We start from the raw sequence: 19,551 nt of genomic DNA, 5'->3' as shown, positions 1-19,551 counted from the left end.
TTATAAATTTAAAAAATATATAAATAGTTACAAATGTAAATAGTGATAACAGACTTTCACTCCTTACCGCGTATTACCAGAAACAGGCAGTAATAAAAGAGACGTAAAACAAATCTCATGAGAAGAATGGCTTCTGTTAGGAAGTACATAGGTAAGGAAATCTATTTATTCTTGTAAATACATTCATATTTTTGTTTTGTAATTATTAAAGAGATAATTTATTAAATAAATAGTTATCCCCATAGGAGGATAATATGAACTTTGCGGAACATCACTGCGAATATTATTATGAATACGTCTAATGTTTACAAAATTGCATAAATAACCAAAATAGAATGTTTACAGTTATTTTGTTATGTATGTGCTTACACAAAATTTACCGAAACTGTGTAGGATACATCCTTAATGAAGTAAGTTTTAATTATTTTATAAAATATTTAGGGAATTTAAGGCATTTTTAATGACTAATAATAAACCTTTAATAGATATTGGGGCCAATCTGACCGATGACATGTATCAAGGCATGTATCATAACTCCAAGAAGCATGGAGCAGATCTCGACAAGGTGTTGGAACGCAGTTGGTCAATGGGGATGTGCAAGATGATTATAACTGGTGGAAATTTGACAGACAGTCGGAAGGCAATAGAGTTATCACATTCAGACTGTAAGTTTTAATTGTAGTATTATACTTTTCTGATATAAAATCCCTAGTTTTGTTATAAATCCTTTATCAGCTATGGGTGCTTTTTGGAGAAACCAGAAAATTTAAAACTTACAGAAGAATATGTTCATGTACTTCAAAAGTAAAAGACTTTTTAGTCAAGACATAATTTATCTGAGATTTCTTAATGCTATTGCAAATTGAATATATTACAATTATTTTAGTTTTTTGTTCCAATCTTATATAAACATTGCATGCAAAGGTGTCAAGTGGTACATAGTAGGTCAGGAAAAAAGTATTTTCACAAATATTATGTATAAACTTGTTTTGAAATATATTAGTATCAGCTTGGTTTTGATGTCATTAAAATGATTACATTAAAAAACAAGTTGGTAAGATTTTGTTACAAGCTATTTTATATTTGTTTTTCTTTATGCTAAAATGAAAGAATCTGATGATGGAGATGAAAAACTCACTGTGATTAAATATTGTGATGTGTATGAGTCTAAGACAATATTAGAGGCATTACCTCACTACCTACTAGAGCCTAAATGTTATCTAACATAATGGACCCAATATACTACAGTTATATTTGAATAAACTTTTACATAAAATTTAATTTTGTTTATTGATTAGTTCTATTCAATATTATTAAAATATATTATTAAGATTAGATTACAAATACAAAAGCTTCCAGAAGTTCACAAATTGGGCAGAGCCTATCTTGGAAACCATTATATCAATAAAACATAATTTATCATAAATTGCTGAGCACTAAGTATTAGTGGTACCGCAAAGTAATGTAGTTTATGAGCATGTCAATATTTAATTGTCATTTGGTAGCTTATTATGTACGTGTAAGACATTGTATACTAGATGGCAAAGGTTGTTGATAATGAAGGTGAATATATTGATTAGAAATAAAAATTTGTTAAAAATGAAGTTGTGTAAATTTAACTTAAGAAAGCAACATTAGTTTCAGTCCTGCTAATATTAGGATTTGTGTTAGTGTTTGTATCTGTTTGTAAATGAAAAATGTGAAGGAAATTTTTCCCAACCTATTGTTATCCATCTGAAAAATATTTAAGTAATTTTTTATTTTTTTTAATAATCAAGAACCATGTTTCAGCCAGATTATTTGCTACCGTAGGATGCCATCCGACAAGATGCAATGAATTTGTTGAAAGCCCTGAAGAATATTTAAACAGTCTCAGAGATCTTATTAAAACCAATAGAGAGAAAGTGGCAGCTATCGGGGAATGTGGTTTAGATTATGAAAGGCTCCATTTTTGTGAAAAAGATGTTCAACTCAAGTGAGTAACATAAATAAAAAATTGTTTCTCTTATATAATATATTAGACAAATTGAAATGTAACAGCTCAAATTCAAGTAAATGTTAGGCATGCAATAGTAACAGACCAAGTTACGGTCTCATCCTCTTGGATGCTGTGGGATCTAAGGGCTAAATGAGTTTTAAGAGACAGCCCAAGCCATTTTTCAGGGTTGGATTTTTGGGAGCCCATTTACCAAGGCAATCCATGAAGTGCCTCTCTAAGCACTTAGTGCTCTCCAAATCCAGTTATATTGCATGTAATGTAGTAGCCTGAGCTGAGATTCTTAAGAAAGTCTTTAAGCTAAGGTACAATGACCTGGTTTAAATGAAGCACCTTACCCGCTGTACCCCCTAAAGCCTGCGAAATCTAGAAATGTCAAGAAGACTTATGTATGTCATGTCTGTGCTGGTTTGTTTCTGTAACCAAGTGGCACATTCATTTTGCAATTTACATATGTATGTTATATGTAATATATGTTACATATAACATATAAATATTGTATTTATTTAACAACTTACCCTAAACATGTTTCAAAATGAGGTCTTTATCATAGATATTTGTTATAATTCATAAAATATTTTAAGTAAACTCATTTCATAAACAAAAAAAATAATTTTATTCTTGTATTACACATTTATGGATAGGGCCTGTATCTAGATACGTGAGACGTCTTATTGCTGTAATAAGTCCTAAGGAAAATGGTATTACGATATATCTTTAATTAAACTTTTCATCAGGCTAAGAAAAATTGATATAATTAACTATTGTAATATGTAAAATGGGGTATATTAATTTCTTTTTTGTCAAGTGTTGGATGGTCAATGAAGTTGACACCCTTTGATGTATAAAGTTAAAAGACCCCAATGATACTGCATAGAAGTATTTTTGGAATTAGTTCAATTACTTTTTCTCCCAATCCTCAACAGTGCAAGCCAAAACTGTAAATACCAATAAGGTAAAACTAGATCTAGACCAAATACTAGAATAAAAATTATTATAGGAAAAATTAATTGTATGCTCTGTACTGAGCATCACTGCAAGATCAAATCTAAATTGAGATCTGCAAAAGTACCAAGGTCACAGATGTTGCTTGAAGAATTGCTCTTCTGGAGAGACTGTGGGTGACGACCACGAGCTGGTAAACGTGTGGTGGGCAGACCCCTCACTAGGTGGACTGATGACATAGTTGAGCAGGAAGTCGTTGAATGCGGGCAGCGTAAGACCTGTAATTGTGATGATCTTTGGGGGGTCCTATGCCTTGCAGTGTGTGTTTTGGCTGGTATGAAGGTAATGAATATTAAAAGTAAATATTATTGTTACAGATATTTCGAATATCAAATAAAATTAAGTAGGGAGTTCAATCTCCCTCTCTTTCTCCATTGCCGTGCAGCTGCTGATGACTTAGTGGATATATTGAAGAGAAACAGAGAGGACATTCATGGAGGTGTGGTGCATTCTTTTGACGGACCTGTTGATGCACTTGAGAAAATACTTGGTCTTGGAATGTACATTGGTATCAATGGTTGGTAAGTATATCTTTTATGAGTAAAATTCTTTCATCAAAGTGAAATAATTGTTATAATGTATGTATTTTAAAGAAGAGAATGAAAGTTATAATTGAAACTTGAAATGATGTTACCATATGTATTTGTAAATAAAAGTAGTAGTGAAAAAATTGTAACCTAATATAAGTTCTCAAATTAACTTTTCTTGTGTCTTGTGTAAATATGAAATTGAAAATTAGACAAATAGTTCAACCTATTTTCGAGCTCTGTTGCAACAAATTTGGTGTATTATTTCTATTTATGTATATTACTAGCTTAATTAAACAAAAAAAATATTTACTTTGTTTTTCGAAAAAAAAAGTTAAAATAAAATAAAAATAAAGTTTTCTAAAGTAATTTTTTTTTTTCTAAATTAAGTAGCCTAAGTTACTCCTTTTTACATCAGCTACCTACTATGACAAGTCTCTACAAAATCGGTTTAGCAATTTCAGACATTAGTCGGCACAAACAGACAGACAGAATAACAATTTTTTTTAAAACATAGAATTTTGATATATATATACCGTATTCATATAGTACAATAGACACTATGTTTATTTTGTTTTTTGTGTAGACATAAAGAATATACAACAAATGTTTATGTAAATCTGCACATACTCACCCATAAAATGGTAAACCTTGGTCAGAAAACCCTGGATGCAGTCCGCTTGTAATTGGTCTTATTGGAAATCCACGGGGGAGTCCCATGTCCGGTACTAGGCGTCCTATGATAAGACGATTATATACATATGAAAGCATATATAATATATAAGATAAATAAATTAAATATAAAATAGCGAAGATAAATTTCTTCATGTTATGGTTCAACTAATTCAGTAATATAATATATAAATAAAGCTACCTACTACTTAAGTATTGCTTTTGAAAGAATATTTGCGTAAACACCAAAAGGAATAGTTGTTTTTTTTTTGTAAGAATAATGATTAATGTTTGTTTCAGTTCATTGCGTACAAAGGAGAACTTGGAAGTGGTAACTAAGATACCATGGGAACGGCTCTTAATTGAAACAGATTGCCCGTGGTGTGAAGTAAAGCCAACCCATCCAGGATGGGAGCACGTTGTCACCAAACACCCAACAGTTAAGAAAGAGAAATATTCAATTGATTCAGGGAACCAAGTTAAGGGAAGAAATGAGCCTTCGAATATAGTGTAAGATGATTGTTCTATACCTCTAATTAGAAAATAATTATGGCAAATAAATATATAATTTTGTACTTTATGAACATATGCGTATGGCTGGAAATATGTTATACCATTGTTTTGTTGTACCATTTTGTTTGTGCAGTATTAAAACATTAAACAGTATATCGTCCGATCTAAATTTTGACATGTTTTGACGTGTATAAAAATATAAATATAAAATTTTAAACAATAAATATTTTGATAGTGTAGTTAATATAATGTCACTCATATATGCCATTTTCTCGTCTAAAATACAGCAAAGCTTGAAGACGAAGGTATTCAACCAGTGGGTGAGCTTACGGCGGGCCTTATTATTAGACTCAAGGTCAAACAGGTTTCACCTGTAACCGACGTGGCTCGAAGAATTTCACGTCTGAAGTGGCAGTAGGTGGTAACACTTGTGCAACCAATAGCCGTTTGGACCAAAAGTTTGAATGAACCGGTAGACGCGGCGTGGGTAGAACCACACTAGGTGGGCCGACGACGTGGCGATCTTTGAAGGAAGCCTATGCCTTACTTTGGGCGTATATTGTCTGAAAAAAAAATGAATAAAGTGATAAATTAAAGTTTTCCAAATTCTTCTTTTCAATTATACTGTCTTATTACAATTTTGGTTTTTACATCTATCCGAGTAAACATGTTATTTGCCAAATTATTTAATTTTATTATTAGATTTTAAACAACGGTACTACCGAAACTTCTGTACCACGCCTTAGGTAAGTGTGGTGTGGGGCCGAGGACAAAAGAGCATAAGCGCCGCAGCGAACTTTGACGACAGGCTGACTGAGCGAAGCGACCGATACTCTTCCCAGTTTCGCTGCGCGCATACTAAAGGCACGGTATAGCAGTTTTGGTAACATATCGAAGCCGTGTTCATAATTTCTTGGCCGAAATGAAATTAAAGTTAAAACTGCTAACAAATACTAGATCACCAGTTAAGTTAATCTGTAAGGCTGTCTGTATATCATATTAAAAACAAAATTTTCGTTATGAGCTCTAAGGTAATGAAGGTTTTATTCCAGGCAAGTACTGGAAATCTTATCGGCGGTACGCAAGGAAAACATCGAAGACCTGGCTGAAACTATTTACAATAACACAAATAAATTATTCTTCAGTGACATATAAGTTATATACTATGTTTATTACATTAATAAAATAATATTTCATGTTACCTGTTCAAATTTATTTCATACAAAAAAATTTACAGGCTGATTGGTTACAGGTGCAAAAACTTAAAAGGTAAATTTAGACATGATTTACTGTCAATCAATATGTATATGGTTTACCACACGATCGAAAATCTATTGTTTCAGAAATAACATAGTAAGAAAAAGCTTTTTCAAAATTTAGATAACTATGTATTAAAATGAACTATTGTTTACTATTTGTCTCTGCAGACTTTGTAGTGCCAGAAATTATTGGCCTGTGCATTCTAATCGAAAAAACAAAATCAAAGTGACATATTTCAGAGTGATCACATCAAACGCGGTGTTTGGAAATAGGTGTGAAAGCTATTTGCTAACAAAAGAGTATGTGCTATTACATTAGTAATATAATAAATAATGTTACGATTTATTCGAATTTATTTCAAACAAGAAATATAGACATCTGCCCCAATACGGTAGATTTGAGTTCTATATCCTAAGTAAAATAAAAGGCTCTTGTGATGTGGAATGCTCCTATTAACAACATTACATTGTTATTTATATACCCACGGGCATATAAAGGGTTGTCCAGTCACGCAGCATATATGTGAAAATGTTCGTCAACGCCGTTAACCTTTTGCTAAAAACGAGGTTAAATATAGTTAGTAATTGGTAAAGTGACAATTTTCTACTATATGTATGAGTTTTTTTTTAAATAATTTAGTGTCTATTTATTTCCATAACAGAGTTACACATTAAGCTTTAATATAATGGACCTTGTAGCTTTAAGTTCATAAGTTCAAATCACGAACCAGCAAGGCCAGTGTAAAACATTAACCCCAAGTTGCACAGACTAAGGGTCGAAAGACGCTGGATGCAGACCGCTTCCAACCTGGAGTATAGCAGAAGGCGTCCAATAGTTGAAATCATAGATGGTAAAAGTAGTTCACTTTAAATCCTTGACGGGATTATATTACATAGATTCGTCATTTTAATCAAAACGAGACTATTTAAATTTTATTAACAGAATGAAAATCTATATTTACGGTCTTGTAAATATCTAATACGATTTACCCAATTGTTAAACCAAATAAATAAATATTGAATATATATACATAAATACACGTATACATATTGAATATGTATACATATAAATTCCTATTCGATCTCTATACTACAAAATATATAATTAATAATATGCCAAAGTTCAATATCTTAGGTGTCAAACAAATAAAATAACCACAATTCCTCAACTGTTTTATTTCATTACATTATTATTAAAAACACACGATCTCATCAACGCAAATAAATAACTTCTACAAAAATCTCTCAATAAATCACTCCTATATGTAGATACATTTGAATTGTTTGGATTAATGGGGTAACTTTATTGAATAGGATGTACAAGTTAGAAAATTAAACATATTAAGAGCAAAAAAATTCACTGGATCAAATGTGGGTAGACAGAAAAACAAAAGTAACTGTAAAACTTAGGCCACTAAATTTAAATGCATCAGGGAATGTTAATTTCAAAATACTGATTTTACCACACACATATAATTTAACACACAATTTGTCATGATAATTCAAAATCATGATATGATTTATAAACATTGCATTGCATTACTTAATTAAGAGAGATCCAAATTAATTCGTTGATAATGAATATCATAAAATAAATAAATAAGTTTATTAAAATCATTGAAATAAACTAAAAATAATTGTGCGCAATGAAGCAAGTGATGTACAGAATGGAAGCACACAAAATAACATCAATGAAAGTATGTCTAAAAACATTTAATAACTTGGTTGTAATCTCGAAAATTATTTTAACATTCTTTCTAATGGGTTTTTAAAATCGAGTTAAATAGCATTTGAAAAATTTTCATAGAATTTCTTCAATTTATTTACAAATAAACTATTTCTCAATCAAAATTGATAATATTTTGATTAAAATTGTGTGAAATAAATTACCAATGACAATATTTTCCTAGTAACATTAAAATATGTATTTGTATCGTAAATGAATGTGTTCGCCATTGGGGTTTAAAAATATGGAGATAGTGAAACATGATTTCATTATGTTAAAATTATGAGAATATGTACCTCAAAGTGGTGAAGTTATTTATATTTAAAATATATTGCATCAAAATCGTTACAATTTTACTATGTAAAAGTGAACATTTAAAAATAATAATTAACTAAATATATGCACTGGATAAAAGAATTCAAATGATAAAAATAATTAATTGATCCATTAAAAAATTTCTTAATTATTTTTATAATTTCATTTCCAAAATAGATATCTATTGCACATATTAGTTATTTTTACATAAAACTAATATTAAACTTTTAATCCGAGTATGTACCAATGTATTGTAATTGATAAAATAACTTCACCAACTGACAGTTGAGATTTTTTTCTTAAACAGAACACATTTCTTTCTCGGCACTTGTGATATTGTAGTTTTTTAATATCACATTATGACCGTCCGAATATCCCTTCAGGGTATCTCCGAATACACATTAACCTGCTCTCTAAACCAATGGAAATACGTCGACACGTGGAACTTCGTCGCATTTAGTGCTATCTGCGTCTTGTTTTGTAGGATCTCTGGTGCCCAGTCACCTCTGAAATGAAGATGGAAATTAAAGAAATGCCATAAAATGCTATTTCCTAAGCATTGTTCTAGGGTGTATAATTCAAAAAATTCTACCTTACATCTAGACTAAATAAAAAAAGTTAATTATAGAAATGTCACATCTGTCGGGTATCAAATAAGAATTACTATTTAAACATCAATTCTCTCTCTCTCTCTTGAGTTTGGTATTGACAGTCCTAAACAGAATCAATTACTTCAAACTTAATGCTTATTTAAATGATTTATGTTATTTATATCAGCTGGAAAAATGTTATTTCTCAAAAATAAATGTATTTTGTGACACCTCCGAATTGCTTTTAGATACGCTGAAGTCCCAAGTGTGGCTACCGTTATATACCACTGCCAATTGGAACCTGTGATCTATGGTTATGGCTAGAGATTTCACAGTCAGATATATTTATCTGAAGTTGAAGATTGAGGTTTATTATGCAAAGCAGTTCTAAATAAAATGATGTAAGTGGCTAAGAGACAAGGACAAGTGTTTGTTCTAGAAGATGAAAAACTACACCTTATATACAAGTACATTCTGAAATCATGCCTTGTTAATATATAACTTATTATGAAATATGCATTAAATTTTTCTATATTTGGTTATATATATAGACAAACATTTGTCAGCATATAACCTATATATTCACACCTTTAAGTTACCCATAACTACCTGTTTAAAGAAATCATTTTGAAACTATTGGTTTGAAATATGATAGGTCAATAACTTCAGACAGTACAAAGTCTATCAAAAATTTGAAAATATTTTTTCTTATTTTTTTATCATTATATTTTCTATTATTTTAGAAAATATCGATTTCTGGATATGTGCATTAGAAAATACACTTGTCCCATTAATAACATAAAAAATTTAAACCTTTTACACCTATTTCAAATCATTGTTTAAAATAAAAGATATTTCTGACTATGCACAAAATATAAGATTTTAGTAAGCAAAAATCACGTAAAATAAATAATTAACTCACACAAAAACTCTGGTTTTCAAATAATCCGCCGTCAATGTGTAGTAGTCACTTGAGTACTTCTTTACGGCAGCAAAACCAGATGATGTATACAGTTGAACATTTTCTATTAACCCTGGAGCATACTGTTCTATTGTTGCAACAACTACTGGCGTCTTCTCACCTACATACTCTCTCATATTGTCATAGAGTACTCCCGTGTTTTTAATCAACACTGTAAACAAATCTTTAGACAGCTGCATATATGGCTTGCACACTTCAATTGTTTGCGTGTAATATATAGGAGTGTTTGTTTCGAGCCAGATGTAAGCCCGGGCTGATGTGGACAGAGTCTTCTGCCAGGCCTTTTGGCTATGCTCTAAGATGCCTACATCTTTCATTAGTCGACCTGTTGTACTTTCTGTAAGAAAACAAATTTTAACTTTATCTTTGCTCATGTAACTTTGAATGTTTTTCTTAATTACATTGATAATTTAAAAGATTAAAAAAATTTCATGTTTACTTTGGGTTGAGCAATCCAAACAGATAGGTTATCAGTTCAAATATTGTTCTAAATTCTCTAGGTACATGTAGATAAGTTAAAAAGTTATTTATACAGAGTATAAATATCTCTTTACTCAATTAAATGCACATGTATTGTTATTGAAAATACATTACTAAGTGCTTTGTGCTTATTCATTATTTTAGAAAAAATAACTGATTTGAGGAGAAATTAAACTTTAATTTTTTTAGTTCTCTTTTATACAGGTAAGCATCTACATACATTTGAATTTATATGTTTAATAAATGTAATATAATCTTTATAAATATATCGAAATTTAATTACGGAAACAAAAATAAAATAAAAATGTGGATTAAAAATATAAAATTAAATTCTTGCAACTGTTGCCTAATGTAGGTATAGTAATAATTCAATTTTAATGATGCCTAGTATTGAGTTAAATCTTCATTTCAGCTCATAGATGCCCACTGCAAGGCATATCATTATTGCCACGCTTGACAGGCGGGTTGGTGATTGCACTGTGGTATCATTTTACAAAAAGAATTGTGCTGTCCATACTCTGAAAACTTGTTTATAAGCAGTTGCAAAACTGTATAATTAAAGTACAAAGTGTGAATTACATGTAAGACTGTTTCGAAATCAAACCCGTGATCTCTGATTGCAAATTGCAGTCCTCTACCACTGGGCCAACAGTTTGTTTTAATTGATTTACATATTTCATGTATTTTCCTCATTAGCCATAACTTAATGTTTTGGTCATATATTATAAATGGAGCAATACAACTAAAAACCAAATAATATTTATTACATAGACTTTAAATATGTCGTTGATCCACCCAGTGAGTCTACCCATACTGCAATTTCCGTCTCGGGGTCGCTATTCAAAAAAACTTGTAGGTGCCATAAACAGAATACATGAAAAAAAAAATGCAAGAGCAATATGCCATTTCATTCCTGGGACATAGACAACCTTATACTTACTCGGGAAGTTACCGCCAACTCTGGAGACGTCATATGCAATCAAACCAGCAATGCTGACTAATAGAACAAAGCTCGCCCACAGCCACGGGAACCTTCTAGTGCTTGTCATTCTGTCTAGAATATCCTACAAATATTAAAATGTATTTATACACAATTCCATACCAGACATTCAGACATATTACTCACTTTTAGTTGACAGAGATTATCAGGGTTTAAAAAAATGATGTTTAACTTTTTGTTACATTACAGCAATTTATTAATTTTAAATACAAATATCTAACCTAACCTATATAAATATTAGGGGCACCCGAAAGTAATGTCATTTTCTTAAGTTAAAATCACACAACTACATACTTAAGAAATTTTTATTTCTAATCAACAATATATTCCTCTGTGTTTTCAACAACCTTTTGCCACCTAAAAAACAAGTTTTCAATGCCGGAGTGGTTAAAATAAATCAGTGTTACTGTAAAAATATATCAACATAAAGGACATTACTTTCTGGTCTCCCTAATATAATCTCTAAAATAGTAATTCAATCTGTTTTGTTGTCTAATTGTTAATTTGATCATATGCCAAAAAAAAATGATTCCCAGCCATAATAAACTGTTAAAAATTTAAATAAATAGCTGATTATAATATTTACTATACCTGAAGCAACACCCAGTTTAAGTCAGGGTAATAGAAGTAAATCGGTAATTAATGTATAATAATAATACATATTTTTGGATTATTGTTATATATTATTGATTTAATGGGTAAACAAATGCTTGATGATTATCCCAAATGTATCAATTTACTATACATACCTAATTTTTGTAATATCCTATAAATATATGAACAAAAGTTCTCTTTACATGTGAAAACATGACTTGGTGCTTATTCAGAAATGTACTACAAGTTAGTATTTCCTACATTAATCATATTTTATGACACATACATAAAATCTCTTTACAACAGTCAATGTAACTTGCTTAAGATGTATGCTAGCTTTGCATGGATGACTAAGGCCATCTTTTCTAAGACATCCTGAAGTACTATTCAAACTAACATGTGCTACATTTTTCCACGTGTATAGACCACTTCAGGTTTATTTTGAATTAGAGATTGTAGTTTAAAAGATAATTTATGTATAGATTATCCTAACGAGTTTTTTAAGGTGGTGTATACATTTGCATATATGTCTAATAACACATGGCATTTATTTCAAAATTGAAAAGGGTTATAGACATCTGAATATCTTATATGTTAAACACGTTAGACATCGCCCAAAAACATTTAAAAATATATTACGATGTACGTATGTAACATATCAACACAATTCTTCCTCCTTTAGGTATGCATACGTTAATAGAGGGACCGGATTAATTGGTAAATGTACTACGTAATACTAAATACTGTTATAAGTATCAATGACCGCTATTATTCCTTTAAAAATATCGATGCGGCCTCCCACCGCGAAACGGATGTTACAAAATATTGACAGATGGGCGTAGTCTTTAAAGACGTTTTTCTAGTTTTAATTTTACCGTACGCTTTGAGAAAAAACAAACCAGTTTAGTTGCCGCAGAACTTTTACGGAAAATTACAACAGCAATTAACTATATACGTGTATATACTGATAAAAATCAATAACATACCTTAGAACGCTAAATAATTTATTAGCTCGTAAAATAAAGTGAGATTCAATTTATTTTAAAACTTGATACACAATCGTGAAATAAATTAAACACAAAATATTGTTTTTAACAAAAATGTCGTCCTTTCGTCAAAATTTTTTGTGCGCACTGAATGGATACAGATAAAACATTGGGAATGACGTTATAGAGAATGAATGAAATGTATGAGGATGAATACACGAGTGTTGATAAAATCATCCTCCTAATATTTTTTTATTTTTCAAGTTTAGAAATTATATCGCAATTTATGACATTTCAAATTTAAAAATTATACCATTTGTTTCGTGTCAATATATATAAACATCGATGGCTTATTCTAATTCGACGCAATAGCAAACATAGCACAGAAAGTAAAAATTTTAATTGAACCAAACATAAAACATATATATAGAAAATTTTTGAATCTATATTTTTAAGCGCCTGAAAAAATTAACAGATTAAATATTTCTCGTTAAAAACCATAAACAAATTTTAACAAATGACAAAAAGTAACTTTTATGATTTATAGTTTTAAAATGATTTATTTCACTACTTGATATCAAATAATCATTGGATTTTCACTTTGGAAAGCAAGTTTCTTGTTCAACGTTTATATATTGCAATATAATTAGGTTTACTTGATTTTTCACTTTAATAAAATTGATTTTATTATTAAATATTAAAATTTATGCCTGCCAATGTAAACTACTATCATGCGGTTTTAGATGTTATTATTTTTTAAAACTTTGTAGGGCAAAATTCAGGTTTCAAGCTTGTTTCTCTTTATTTTTTAGAAATTTTTTTTAAGTAATATGTTGCCATCTTTTAAATGATATTTGAACTTTTTTATTATTTGTGCATATGAATAATTAGCACCTACCTGGCATATCTTATCTGTCTTAACAACAGTCTCATCTTTTTTCTTTCCTTTTAGTGCCTCCTTACTGATTTCCTTATACTGAAGTACTGTGGCTTTTAAAGATTTAAGTTTCAGCTTTGGACTTACTTCTGTCCAGTTGCTATCTAAAAATGTGTAATGTTTTTGTTTCTTTAAATTAAAATAGTTATATGGGGTTTAAAAGTATTAAATGGGATAATATATAGCTCATTGGTCAGCAAAAAGCTTTAAACTTAACTATTATTTCCAATAATTTCTGTATACCGATCACTCTGAAGTATTATATTAATTATTTTTTTCTATTGGAATGTGACATGCTAATAACTTCTGGCGGTCTACAAGGGTAGATAGTAAACTATAATTAAATTTAATTTCTAGTAATACTAATTTTAAGAGAAACTTTTTCTTATTATATTATCATAATATTATTTTTGGCAATATTTTTGATAAGGGTGCTACCATGCATTATTGCTACATTGACAGTAAATGAGTTATATATTCATCAATATAAAGCTTTTGCGCCTATAGCCATATATAAATTTTATAATTTGTCTTATCATACTCACCAATATAATCTAAAAGAGTAGCAGATTGTTTAGTACATTTATGGAAGAGTTGTCTCCATGTTGCATGACAGGAGTCATCTTGCTTCAAACAATCCACTAAACTTGCCACAAGTACTCTGTTGTATGGATCTAAGTTTGTACCGCTCAAATATTGATTAGGCAATTTTTTCAACAGTTGATTAAATGTAACTTGTAGTTTATTGCCACTTTTATTGAAAAATACATCCTGTAATTAAAAAATATTTTAAATTTTGACGAAAACTTTTTATGAATTACTATGTTAGCAACTACAAGGCCATATAGCACACAGAACAGATTGGTGTAGGGATTTTAAGTTTCTGGAGTGAAGAGAGCAGCAAGCACAGCTTAGGATTTTGATGGTTGTTGGGATGGATACAGGATCCGCCTGATTCTTTAAGGGAGACCTATGTCCAACAGTGAATATCCTATGGCTGAAATGATGATAAGTAGAGATCAGATCATGAATATGAATGAATATTAGCTTAGTTCTTTCAAGATAAGATACTACGAAGGCCTCTTGAATGAGTTACTAATAAATCAAGAATTAACAATAAGAATTTCTTTCAGAATTTCGACCTGTAAACAAGTAGTTATATTTTGTCAAATTGTTCAATTGTGAAATGGCAACGGTTTATAGGGAGAAAAATTATTATGATCGGAATTTTAAATTTCTCAACCTTAAATAATTTATTAAATTTTCTATTATAAACCCTCACTTCATAATAATTTTAGCCATAGGAGATTCACAGCTGGACATTGGTATTCCTAACAGATTCCCAATGAGACTGGTTAGAAACCACTATCCAGTGTATTCCAACAACATAAACAAGCTCATTATAGGTGAATGTTCTATGCTGCACTTGCCGGTCCATGGCTTCTACTCCAGAACCACAGAGCATCAGCAACCATCTGTTCTGTGAGCAATGTGACCTGCCCAATGATACTTCAACTCAATTGGCAGGGCTAAGTTGATTACTTTAGTTTGTTTATAAATCTCATTTCAGATTCCATCTTGCAGAGGAATCCTGAGCATAGCCACATCCAGGGCCCATTGAGAGACTGTGAGCTTCCATTGGATGCTCAGAGCCAACCAACATTTCATTTTAGATATATATGCATTTGAACATCAAATCTTTAGTCATGTCGGAATAATTTTAAGTTTACCTTATATTTACTTAATTGCTTGATAAGGTCACTTGACAACTCCTTAGACAGGCTGTTCTTTTTATTGTTAACCAGATCTAACATAATAAATAGTTGTTCTTGACTTATTTTCGTGCTCTCCTTCTTACAGTGTTTGTCTAGGAGCATTGATAAATATGCTATCACATATTTTGAATAACTCTTCAATTCGATAACAGGAAGAAATAGTTCTTGCCAAGCTGAAATAAAGAATGAACATTAAAAACTTATTTCAAAATACGCCATTAACGAAAGGTTTGATTTACGATTCATATTTAGAAAAGCGCATAGATGGCTAGTGACACATTAAAGTTCTGGAATGGACACCACTGGCAAACACAGCTTAGGACATCCACCCACAAGGTGTTCAGACCACCTTGTTCATGTTATCAGAAGTTAATGAATATAAATGCCAACTGCTCTGAATCATTCTATTAGAAAACTATAGGGGAGACCTATGCCAAACAGTGGGTACAGATACACCTGCTTGTGCATATATAAACACTTCAAAAGTTGCTATTTATATGTGTATCAGTAACTGATCAAAGCCTCTGCATCAGAGACACTGTATCTTATCGAAAATAACTTGACATAATGAAGTTTGTGGAAGGAATGCTGTTTTTAGGTTAATACATTGAGTTTCTGAACTCAATGTTCAGTCAGGCCAATAATGCAAATGTTACTTAATTTTAAATGCCACACATCACAATCTATTATATAACAGCTATCTCAGTAACCTTCCTCAGCAACTGCAGGGGGTTATTGAAAATGTAATTTAGAGGAACGAAAGTAAGAATTAATATAGGGTCAGGTAAGCAGATTTACATTATAATAATTAAATTGTAAGAATAAGAAATATTGTGATAAACTGCGATAAAAACCCAGTACTAGTACTAGGCGATGCAAAGGAGGAAATTAAGAATAAATGAGAATGTAAGATTTTGTGATGTGTAATACAAAATGAATGAATGATAATAAGAAGTTTGATAGAAGAGAATGACAATAAAAAGAAATGTGTCGCTATCTCAATACATGTTCTCTTTACTTTGTTGTCTTGTTTCATTTTAACTTTGATAGACAATAACTTAATAATAGTTTTAGATTAACTCTCTTATCACAACTGGATATGTACCATATCAAAATAGGTACATAATCATGTTACAAATACACTGGGTTATCTCTCACCTTGAGGGGTGACTATGATTATATTATCTGTAGTTTGTATTTTGAAATAAGACAGATGTAACTGAATCAAGCATACATATTGAATAATAAATATTTTTATTTTTACACTTTATTGTACAACACATATAATACAGGAGGTCTTAGAAGAGGCGGTCTTATCATTTCAGGCAATCTCTACCACAACCTATGGAGAGACATGGAGGAGAATATTTGTATTATATAAAAACAGGTTCTTTATCATCATTTTAGTCATGCAATATTCGCTGCCAGATAAACGTTACGTTATAAGACCAGTTTGAAGTGGCCTGCAACAAGACTACCTTCTTAAGGTAGTCTATTCAAGTTGTCGAGGGTGGATATCTTACAAAACACTTGTCTTATATGACAATGTTTGTGTTGGTCAATGGTGCAAACTGCAGAACCTTAACGCCCTTGGTTATCAATTCTGTGCATTATCAGAACTACCCACTGCCACTTCATGTTGCCAATCCGCTTGACATGTCTGTTATTTTTATTCACCTATGGATCTCTTCATTTAATATCAACTACATCATAAATTCCATCCATAGTAACAAGCCATGGCGAGGTTCATTGCTGATTAAGCAAAACCTGAACTGTTAAGTTTAAATAAAGAATATTTTTATAGCACACCTTTCATTCCAACAGCAAAATCTTCAAGACCGCCTTGACCATATGCCCATAACAAAGTAAGCCCAATAGGTGGTCGGTTTTGATAAGAATTCCTGAGACTAACACTTTTGGAGATTGAAGCCGTACAGAACTCTGGATACTCTTGGGCAAGCATTTGAATCAGCAGTCTGTGTCCATTTACTAATTGACCTAATGGAAAAAAGATATGGTTAAATTTATACTTCTAATTTACACTATACAAAGATTAAATATTGCAGAATGTAATAATGCTTCCCTCTGCATCTTTTTTATAGTATTTGTTAAATTTTTTATCACTTGTTACTTCATTAAGGTGAAGTTGACCATAAATAATAAACCCTGGGCTAAGTGCCTAGTGTACAAGACTGTTAATATTTTAGATTTTAAACCATGATTCAATTGAAAATTGCTTAAATGGGCTTCAAAATGTATGATGTAATATTGTTAGTAACATAACTCAACAGAGTAATTTCTTTGCCTTTTACATGTATGACACAAATGACTATTTTAAACTAAGTAAATAACTATTTCACTTATGCAGATATTTGTAATTTTTAAGCCATATAATGATAAATATCAATGTAATAATATAGTGCATGTAGTACTTGTATATAACATATCCTTATAGCATAATTTTTATCAGGCATTTTTAATAATAAAATGATAATGAACTTACCTCTACTCATGTCATTAGCTATGGCCGTGAGTGTAACATCAAAGAATAGTTGATTATTAGCTTTCCCAGCATCTCTGAGCACATTCTCCAAGCTCTTCTTTATACCAGAGGGAATTGCACTCAGAGGATAAGATGAAGGATAAGTAGAGAATGTTGGATCATCAATTTCAATTTGCATCTTTGAATTCAAAAAGTTGGCTACTTCTTTCAACCAAACCAAAGGAGCATTTGAAAACCGAATCTTATTGGTTGTTATAACATTTTCAAGCTCCGACAACTCAATCTGCAAACAAAGGAGTTGTAAAATTTAAAAATAAGCCATTAATTTCATTGGATATTGTAGTTCTTAGTTTTTGCACATTAACAGATATGCATTGTTGGGTATTACATAAAACCTTATATAAGAATAATCTCATTTGGCAAGAGATGACCGAGAATCCTACCCTTCACTTTTTTATTATTCAGACAATTCACAATGTCTACATAAATGACGCAGATTATAAAATAATTAAAAAGAGCCCATTCTGTTCAGATTTGTATATAGAAAAGGGGACTATGTTATTTACAAAAAATTGTAAAGTACAGTTGTTTATTTTCTGGTGGAAGGTCATTGGATGTCAACATTTTACAATTTTCGCAACCTAGAGGTGGAAGAGTATTAAGTTAGAAGCAATAGGTTCAGACATTCTGCTTAAATTCTATATAGCAACTATTTTTAAAGGTCGCCGATTACTTAGATAAATACGACAAATGTGAAGACCAAAACGCGAAATGAACAGAACATGCGTTTAATATTCCGATTCGACAGTTTCCGAAAGGACCAAACTACATACATACAAACTAAATCGCTAGCTGTAACCGAACTAAGGCAATTAAAGTTTGTAATACGTTAAATTTAAAGTAGTAAAGATCGGAGGCAATCAAATTTTTTAAATTACATAATAAATAAGATTTGCTACTTACTGCTTCTAAAGCGCCTTCGATAGTTTTCGGCGGTTTGGGTTTGGGAGGTTCAGCCTTCTTGTCCTTTTTAGCTTTTTTATCTCCTTCTTTCTTTTTGTCTTTTGGCGGCTTTTTAGTATCATCTACTTCCATGCCCGCATAAAACGATTTTATTTGAGAGTGAGGAACTGAAATATATGCAAGATTACATTAAATATACGCCCAGGTTTTCGGTTCATAAATTTATTAAAACATTATATACAGAACTAACCAATATCTTCAAGTTTAGGAAGATTTTTATGCGGCTTCTTCTCTTCATCTTTAACATTCTTTACTTTACCATTTTGGGATTTCTTACTTTTCCCTACCACTTCCCATTGACCACTCGACATAATTAATAAGATTTTAAACAGATTTTATTAAGATATAATTTTTTTGTAAATAAAGGGAAAGCGACAGGTTACACGTCAAAAACAAATCAAATAGCAAAAAATGTCAAATCAAATTGAAAGGAAGGCAACTCTTGATTGGTCAGAAAATTCCACTTGTACAAAACGTGGCACACTAATTCTGAATGTAGTCCGTTTCATACAAAAATTTGTGTAAATAAATTTTATTACTAAGGAGTTGTACTGTTTAAAACGCCAACAAACAAAAACCTATCTAGATTTTTTAATAGGAAGAATATAAGAAAAAAAAATTAGGAATTATTTATATATATACTAAAGAAATAGCAACATAACAAACAA

The 19,551-nt window shown here is 30.7% G+C and overlaps 2 protein-coding genes across 3 annotated transcripts; one reads left to right on the top strand and one right to left on the bottom strand.

The window, feature by feature from the left end:
* LOC137921539 (deoxyribonuclease TATDN1) lies at positions 1 to 5,890 on the top strand. 2 transcript variants are annotated; one of them, XM_068764333.1, is made up of 7 exons: positions 1 to 151; positions 246 to 410; positions 486 to 665; positions 1,792 to 1,975; positions 3,319 to 3,522; positions 4,501 to 4,710; positions 5,766 to 5,890. In XM_068764333.1, the coding sequence occupies exons 3-7, from the start codon at positions 512 to 514 to the stop codon at positions 5,866 to 5,868; spliced, it is 855 nt and encodes a 284-aa protein (XP_068620434.1). In that variant the 5' UTR covers positions 1 to 151; positions 246 to 410; positions 486 to 511; the 3' UTR covers positions 5,869 to 5,890. The 2 variants fall into 2 exon arrangements, with proteins under 2 accessions (XP_068620434.1, XP_068620433.1); XM_068764332.1 differs by lacking the exon at positions 246 to 410.
* Positions 5,891 to 7,142: 1,252 nt separating this feature from the next.
* On the bottom strand, positions 7,143 to 19,295 carry Tmem214 (Transmembrane protein 214). The gene is made up of 10 exons (XM_068763979.1): positions 19,074 to 19,295; positions 18,824 to 18,990; positions 17,861 to 18,143; positions 17,167 to 17,355; positions 15,313 to 15,530; positions 14,128 to 14,353; positions 13,544 to 13,686; positions 11,006 to 11,129; positions 9,526 to 9,922; positions 7,143 to 8,519 (listed from the first exon to the last, which is right to left on the bottom strand). Exons 1-10 carry the CDS (start codon positions 19,192 to 19,194, stop codon positions 8,393 to 8,395), a joined length of 1,995 nt encoding a protein of 664 aa, XP_068620080.1. The 5' UTR covers positions 19,195 to 19,295; the 3' UTR covers positions 7,143 to 8,392.
* Positions 19,296 to 19,551: the final 256 nt, after the last annotated feature.

The sequence above is a fragment of the Battus philenor genome, unplaced genomic scaffold (assembly GCF_028537555.1).
Source record: "Battus philenor isolate CCGP_79_NKW_IND1 unplaced genomic scaffold, ilBatPhil1.0.hap1 SCAF_19, whole genome shotgun sequence".
In the NCBI taxonomy this organism is placed as follows: Eukaryota; Metazoa; Arthropoda; class Insecta; order Lepidoptera; family Papilionidae; genus Battus; species Battus philenor.
The sequence above is the reverse complement of the archived record's forward strand: the minus strand, read 5'-3'. Positions and strand labels throughout refer to the sequence as shown.

Bases quoted from the DNA above. Each gene is read 5' to 3' on its own strand.
- LOC137921539 (XM_068764332.1), top strand. From the start codon at position 118: ATGAGAAGAATGGCTTCTGTTAGGAAGTACATAG. The intron at 1,976-3,318 runs GTGAGTAACATA...TTATTGTTACAG, and splicing joins GAAAAAGATGTTCAACTCAA to ATATTTCGAATATCAAATAA. The intron at 4,711-5,765 runs GTAAGATGATTG...GTTTTATTCCAG, and splicing joins AATGAGCCTTCGAATATAGT to GCAAGTACTGGAAATCTTAT.
- Tmem214 (XM_068763979.1), bottom strand. From the start codon at position 19,194: ATGTCGAGTGGTCAATGGGAAGTGGTAGGGAAAAGTAAGAAATCCCAA. The intron at 13,687-14,127 runs GTGAGTATGATA...ACACATTTTTAG, and splicing joins TACTCTTTTAGATTATATTG to ATAGCAACTGGACAGAAGTA. The intron at 11,130-13,543 runs GTAGGTGCTAAT...TAATATTTGTAG, and splicing joins AGACAGATAAGATATGCCAG to GATATTCTAGACAGAATGAC.